The sequence below is a fragment of the Dermacentor andersoni genome, chromosome 9 (genome assembly GCF_023375885.2).
Source record: "Dermacentor andersoni chromosome 9, qqDerAnde1_hic_scaffold, whole genome shotgun sequence".
Taxonomy (NCBI): Eukaryota; Metazoa; Arthropoda; class Arachnida; order Ixodida; family Ixodidae; genus Dermacentor; species Dermacentor andersoni.
This window is the reverse complement of record NC_092822.1, coordinates 14,882,845-14,890,157: the sequence shown is the minus strand read 5'-3', so window position 1 is coordinate 14,890,157 and position 7,313 is coordinate 14,882,845. Positions and strand designations below refer to the sequence as shown.

General features: G+C 48.7%; 2 protein-coding genes and 1 long non-coding RNA gene across 3 annotated transcripts; 2 read left to right on the top strand and 1 right to left on the bottom strand.

Annotated features, from left to right (window-relative positions):
• The first annotated feature begins 312 nt into the window (after window positions 1-312).
• LOC140213144 (uncharacterized) lies at window positions 313-2,039 on the top strand. The gene is made up of 4 exons (XR_011890119.1): window positions 313-704; window positions 1,195-1,303; window positions 1,518-1,635; window positions 1,999-2,039. It is a non-coding gene; the product is annotated as an uncharacterized lncRNA (long non-coding RNA).
• On the top strand, window positions 2,039-2,997 carry LOC129383698 (uncharacterized). Its single transcript, XM_055068365.2, has 2 exons — window positions 2,039-2,333; window positions 2,729-2,997. The coding sequence occupies exons 1-2, from the start codon at window positions 2,232-2,234 to the stop codon at window positions 2,975-2,977; spliced, it is 351 nt and encodes a 116-aa protein (XP_054924340.1). The 5' UTR covers window positions 2,039-2,231; the 3' UTR covers window positions 2,978-2,997.
• A 1,079-nt stretch (window positions 2,998-4,076) lies between these two features.
• Window positions 4,077-6,977, bottom strand: LOC140213199 (putative nuclease HARBI1). Its single transcript, XM_072284354.1, has 4 exons — window positions 6,205-6,977; window positions 5,973-6,114; window positions 5,401-5,459; window positions 4,077-4,082 (listed from the first exon to the last, which is right to left on the bottom strand). Exons 1-4 carry the CDS (start codon window positions 6,748-6,750, stop codon window positions 4,077-4,079), a joined length of 753 nt encoding a protein of 250 aa, XP_072140455.1. The 5' UTR covers window positions 6,751-6,977.
• Between the last annotated feature and the right edge of the window lie 336 nt (window positions 6,978-7,313).

The following is a 7,313-nucleotide window of genomic DNA, read 5'->3' as shown; positions in this document are numbered from 1 at the left end:
CGTCACCGATTTTGGAAATTGTGTGTACGTAGGCACGACGTTTTCTTGGATCGTCCAATCAGAAGCTCCCTTCATTGGCCGGATGTTTCTTTCGTGTTCTCTTCTCTTTTTCCGGGACTGTATAGCAAATTTGTTTTGTAAAACGGCACTTAATAAAAGCGGACTTCCATGCTGCGTAAAGCAAATTCATTTTGTTACCGTACAACGCAAAAGCTGCCGCAGTCCAAAGAAATGCAAACGCAAGTGCTCTATTATTGAAGTCGTAGCCACATAGTAGTCGGATGTGCATCCAATCCATGCCATTGAGCGCAAGCAAAATGGCAGCCTTTGTTTACCTGTGAACAGCTGACAGCCCCTAGCGTGTCTGTCTGAACAGCTGACAGCCCCTTGCGTGCCCGTAATTGCGGCCCCGCCCACGTCAGATACTGATTGAGGTGAGTAATTATTGCTCGTGTAGTGCTTGCATTGTCGTGTGGTTTTCGCTGCATGTCTGACGTGTGATAATTTCTTCTTTAGGAAGAGCCAAGAAGAATTATCCGTAGCCCCCGAGGTGAAACTTTGCAACATAGTGGATCGAGAACTGTCAAGGCATTTTCCATAGGGCAGCGCCATGACATAACGATAGCTTCCTTAAAGTTATCGCTGCATCGGTAATACTTCCTGCACTGATACGCTCCGAGAAAGAAGCTGCTACAACATTAAATGTGAGTAGTGACTTCACCTTTTTTTACATTAGTGGTATAAAAAGGCAGAAATAAGTCGTAGTGAGCACTTTATGCAGGCGCTTAGCTTAGACAGAATGTTTGCCTCTAATTTTCTTACTGTGCTGCGGGCCGGCTGAAATTCCCAAGTTGACAAAGAGAAAATGGCAGCAAAAGGGCCGCGGGTGTCCAAAGAGCAGGCGGCTATTCTCGTGCAGTTCATCGAGCAGCACCCATACCTGGCGAGAGCTTCTACAGAGTTCTCGCCACGTATGACTGCTGCTCGAAAAAACGAACTGTGGGAGGAGGTGGCGGCGTTGCTTAACGCACAGGGGCCAGCCGTAAAGGCCACCAGCCGTTGGCGGAACCATTGGGCCAAGATGGCCCATAAAGCGAAAAAAGAAGCGGCCAGGGCCACGAGCGAGAAGAGGTGAGCTTCTAATGATGCGGACAGTAACGTAGTTTCACGTTGTCGTTGTTGCCGTGTTTGCAGGGCTACTGGAGGTGGCAAAGTGGGTGGCGTGGACGGCCGCGTCCTCGACGTCCTTATGAGGACAGGAGGGGTCCTTGTTTCCCCCCCTGAGTACTTCCCCGATAGCGAGGTGCGTACATTGGATTTAAAGAAGTGTTGTTTGTGTGACCTGCTGTGACCTCACAAATTTTCAGCATTACATTGTAACACAATATTGCAAAATTTTTAAGCCCTTTTTTTTTGTGCAAGTGACAATATAGGTTATGTACTCTGAGCAGCAACTTGTGTACATGATGCGCATTGCACACACTGCTCGCAATGTCTGAACACTACTCTGACTGGAGGACGAGGCAAGTTCAGAGGAAGCTGCAGGGCCCAGCGGTTCCCGCAGACATCTACCAGCGACAACTGCTTTCGTGGTGTCGGGCCCTGCAGCTGTTGCTGGGCCAAGTGGCCTTACACGTAAGGCAGTGACCTAGCTTTTGTAGTAGCATTGTTGTTTGCAGTTGCTGTATGATCTTGCTATGAAGTAAAGTACGTCACTGTGCTGTTATTACCTTTGTGTCGAACATCCAGCTCTCATTCATGGAGGAGAAATGCAACACTACAAATGACATCATGTTGTAATAGAGATTCCTTGTGCTTCTTAAGGGTTACTGCTACCAGCAACTTTCTGTGGCATCTTTTGCTCTAACTACCTGTTTTGTGTATCATTATTGTAGCTATGCAGCTATAATGACATTTCAAAGTGACTGGTTAGGACAATCAATCTGTGTAGGTCGGATAACAGTGAATGAGCAGTCTTTGCTTTTGCTTTGCATGAAGAGCCACCGGCTACCCCCCAGGTGCTGCGGCCTACCACCCAGGTGCCGCGGCCTACCCCGCAGGTGCCTCAGCCAACCCCGCAGGTGCCGCAGCCAACCCCGCAGCCAACCCCGCAGGTGCCGCAGCCAACCCCGCAGGTGCCGCAGCCTACCCCCCAGGTGCCGCAGCCTACCCCTCGAGAGCCACGGGCACCCCGTAGACAGCCCAGGCAGCAGGAACTTGATGGTGCTGTGATGACGGCTACTGCCGCATACGTTCGCCAGAGCCAGTTGGAGGAAGCCAGAGTTCAAGAGGACACTCGCTTCCGCCAACAACTGCTGGAGCAAAACCGGCAGGTATGTGCAAGGCCACAGATGTATATTTTTCTGCGTATGAAATTGATGAGCATATGACCTCTCTAAAAATTATATTAATCAGTGAGCAAGCATAATGTATACGTGTAGTCCTGTGGTGATATCTTGTACACATTCGCGTGATATAACATGTGTAAATATCTACGCAATTATGTGGCAAAAAGAAAAAAGTGGCGTTGAATTCAAGGAAGCAGGTATAGCAATGTAACACATCTTAATGGAATGCGACGGCACAAGTTTGATGGGCCAGAAAGATATTTCCAGTGTTTGAATATACAATGACAAGACAATAGCCTGCAAATGGGGATGAATGCAACACACAAAGGCCCTGTTACTGAGCTTCTGTAATTAAACTAATTACACATCTTTGCTAACAGCACCACGAGGCCCACCTGCAGAGCCTGCGGCAGCACCACGAGGCCCACATGGAGAGCCTGCGGCACCTCGGGGAGGAGGTGGCGGCAATGCGGGAAGTGGAGTCTCAGCGCCTCGAAGTGCAGCGGCAACGCCTCGAAGTGGCGCGTCGGTCGCACGAGACCAACGAGCGCCTGCTTCAGCTGCTGCTGGCTGCACTGGGGCATGGTGGCAGCCAAGCCCCTCCCCCCTCTCAGGCCCCACATAATTAAAGGATGCAAAGGTAGCATAGGCAAGGAATCTTATCTTAAAATTTGCTGATGTATTAATGATATGAAGGGCAAATATTGCTAGTTTGCAAATAAATAATTGCTGAAGTCACCCTTTAATGCAACCATAAGTAGCATAGCCGTTGCAGCATGAATTTTTTCTTCAAGGTTTACTTCAGCCATAAGAGCGTGCACACCATCAGGCTCACCTGCAAAAGTGCCTGTAGGCCTGGTGTGTGCGGGCATTCCGACTGTGGCGCTGCAATTTTGAGGTGCCTAGTTATTGTCATGTCAATTTAAGCACGACGCCACACTGCAAGTGTTCTACAATTTAATCCTTGTCATCGAATGGTGAAATTTTCAGGCCTTACTATAATGTCGAAAGCAACCTGTCAATATACATAGCAAAAAAGAAAAAGTTATGAAAATTCCTTGCCTATGCTCCTTCTTTTCATTTGTAATGTTTATTTTTTTTGTTGCATATGCATATTTGTTTGTGTCACTACGTACTGAGCTGGAATGTCTCTTTTCTTGCACATCTGTCTCATTATCAAACAATTTGTTGTCATTCAGTAATCTTTCAGGTTGTGATACATTGTATTTTAGCCCTTGTGGTGCAATTTGTGTGTAATATTTATGCAGTTTGTCTTACTGAATATCATAATATGGTGCTATGGCTCTTTCAGTTTGAGCGCCACAACAGCATGTTCCTTTCACATGTAGTGATGTACCTATACATTTCGCTGTGATAAATATTCGGTTGGCATGTGATTTAAGCACCTGCTCATTTCTGTTTCTGGTGCAGTTTAGGCCAGTTGTTATTACTGTGTACTTGTGCAGTGTACAACAGTTTTCTGAAACGATGCATGCCGTTACCTGTGATATATTACGATGCAAGAACAATGTGATCCGATATTTATTCCAACGTGTCTGTGATATGTTGCATAATGTCTCTACTACTGAGTACTCATGATTCTCACACTTCTTCAATGTAGAGACTGTCACATGTGATGTGTGCATAAACAAGTGTATGTTGAAGACTGAAATACAGAAAGGTGCAGTTTTCCTCTAGTGCTTTTATTTACACATCGCAACCACATTTCTAGTGCTAGCTTGCACTGTACAAATATTACTGATTAACATTGCTGAGTTCTGCTATATACAAGTGAGGTCACTTTGTTAAAATCTATCAACTGCTCGTGCGTGCACACACTTCACGGGAGCCACAGCGTTTGACATGTCGGATGACCAGTTGGACGGCATTTTCGTCACTCGAAAGGAACTTTGCCGTTGTTGCGAGACAAAATGGTGGAGGACCTAGAAGCTGCGCGTGCAACAGCACGTTCCATGGAGCGGAAGGTGTGACGTGCACTGTACATCTTGGCTTCTGTGAGCTTCTCTGTGCTAGTAGAAAGTGAGGAGACAGGTGCTTATGTCCATCAATGCGTAAGGGGATACGAGTAAGAATCGGGCTACATGCATCTAGATGACGACAGCAGCAGCAAGCAAATTGTGGCAGACACTTTGAATATGCACTTATTTTTAGCTTGCTTTCAATCTCATATGTCACCTCTAACGATACTGTTTTACTTACTATAAGTGCAGGCTTTACATAACCCTTCACTACACAACTTTTATGTACCCACCGTGGTTGCTCAGTGGCTATGGTGTTAGGCTGCTGAGCACGAGGGATCGAATCCCGGCCACGGCGGCTGCATTGCGAAAACACCCGTGTACTTAGATTTAGGTGCACGTCAAAGAACCCCAGGTGGTCGAAATTTCCGGAGCCCTCCACTCATAATCGGAAAGTGGTTTTGGCACGTAAAACCCCATAATTAAATTTTTTTAACAACTTTTACATTTCTCAACAAATCATGAATGCTTTGCATTACGCAGACATCAACTACAACTTAGCACGGGAAATGTATCTGCAATTTCACAGCATGAAATGCACAATGCAATTACTTAAAACTGTGTGCATGCACCTAACGATGCTGACGCTGCTGTTGACGTCGCAGCTGCCGCCGCACGCTCCTCAAATAACGCATGTGCTGCGCACGGGTTGTTCCAAACATGCCAATGACATTGTCGCGAACAGCCCGCCCTCTCAAGTAGTGCATTCTAGAGCCCGTGTTACGGGGCAGACTGTGTGGCATGGGGTCGCCGTTATTGTCAAGCTCACTACTACTACTGCCGCTGCTGCTGTCGTCATCACTGTCATCGCCTGACTCGTCGCCTTCAGAAAGGCGAAGGTTGTGGAACACAGCACATGCCGCGACAATGTTGGCTGCACGTTCCGGCTCGTAGAGGAGGGTGCGATATCGCTGAAGACAGCGGAAACGGCTCTTTAAGAGCCCAATGCACCTCTCCACTACGGAACGCATGGCGGCATGTGCTGTGTTGTACTGCCCCTCGGCTGTGTGCACTGGAGGATGGCCAGGAACCCGGGTAAGGAGCCACGGCTCCAAGGGGTAGCCACTGTCACCTGCACAAAGATGGAAATAGTACATTGAGTACTCCGCTGACGAGAGGCAAGTTGTCAACTGAGGAAAGCTACAGCATCATTCAACAAAGGTAGACTTCAAGGTTGCAAGTCCCAAGTAAAAGCATGAGTTGAGCATGTCCATACCCGTCACAAACTCTTAACCAATTTACAAGTGTACGCGGTGCCTGCCACAAACAAGAAATCAACACTTGTTGGTGCTATCAATGACAGTAGTAGCAGTAATGTGTGTTCATTTCTTCTGCTTCTGGCAGTCACTGGGTGCAGAAAGCACTAATACGTGTTGCTTTCGTCAGCTCCTCGCAGACACATAATGTGCTTGTAACTTAACACTTCGAACATTGCCAATGGTGGCAGTCAATGTCTTAATTTTCTTTTTTTACTCCGGAATTACTGATGTTCTTGTGGTTTGGTTAAAAGTTTGGGTTGGAGCGGACACGGCGTTCTGCGCTGCTGAAGCGTGACTGCGCCAAAAAAAAAATGTTTTTTTCTCACCGAGGAGGTATTCCCCGGCATTCACGATGCGCCCCGCTTGGAACCGCCGGCGCAACCATGTCGTCCGCCAGACAAAAGCGTCGTGGTCCGACCCCGGTCGCATAGGGTCCAAGGCCAAGATTTTCATGTCCGCGTCGCAGATCTGAGGTAAAACGTAAACCAGAGAAAGTGCCCGTTGGCAAGAGCAACGTAACTTTCAAAAGGGATCGCAGAAAACGTGAGTTTTACTTACGAACATGCAGTTGAGGGCGTAGTATCCCTTGCGGCACATGAACACAGCCTTGCGCTCACCCTTGGGTGCGATGATGGCTATGAGGCTGCCGTCTACGCATCCGATGACGCCGGGGATAACGCCGCGCCGAAGGAAACCCTCCTTCACGGCTGCCTTTTCCTCGGCTGTCTTTGGAAAATGGACCCACTTGTTGCGGGCCCCTGCGTTCACGACAGCCTCTGCCACACGTCGCACGCACTCGCTCACCGTCGACTGCGACACACGGATCGTCTCCTCGCTCCCAACGGACGCTTGGAAGCTCCCGGTAGCAAAGAAGCGCAGCGCACACAACACTTTCCGCTCCACCGACAGTCCCGTCGCTCGCTCAGCTTCTAGTTCCCCCGCCAGTTCCTCGCACAACAACCGCACCGTTCCCTTCGAGAGGCGAAAACGCCGTCGAAAATGGTCATCCGGCATGTCAAACGCGTCGTCTGGCTCTCCCTGTTCACGTCGGCGACGGCGAAGAGCCACGGCCATAGCGATCAGAGGGGCGGCCATTTTTTTCATGCCTTCGGAAACGACCCTGCCTCTGGCCGTTCCAAAAATCCGTGCCTTTTGCTCCGCATAATGAGTGCCTCAACGTCACGATGACGATTACAGTTTTTGCGGGTTCCTGACGTCGCGTGATTGACAGACAAAATGGGCGCGGCCCGGTCATTTTCGACCAATGGCTGCTCAGTGATGGCGGCAAAAGGCATGGAAAAAGTAATAGAATTGCTACAAAATCGCACCCCTGCTGTCGCTTATTCGACGAAGTGACACGAATACGAGACTGCCGCTTAGCACAGGAGGCGGCCTCTACAATCCCCACAGCTGCTCCTATTGTAGACGTTAATCCAACGTTAACGGCCATTGAGCGGAACCGTCTGCTTGAGCTCATCAATCAGTACCAGGGCTGTTTCTCCTCTGCGTCAAGTGTTGGTCAAACGCCACTTACCAAACACCGCATCATTACTGATGTCGACGCCAGACCCATCCGACAAAACCCTTATCGTGTGGCCCCAAAAGAACGCGAAGCAATACAAAAACAAGTGAAGACGATGCTGGAAGATGGCGCTATTCGACCATCT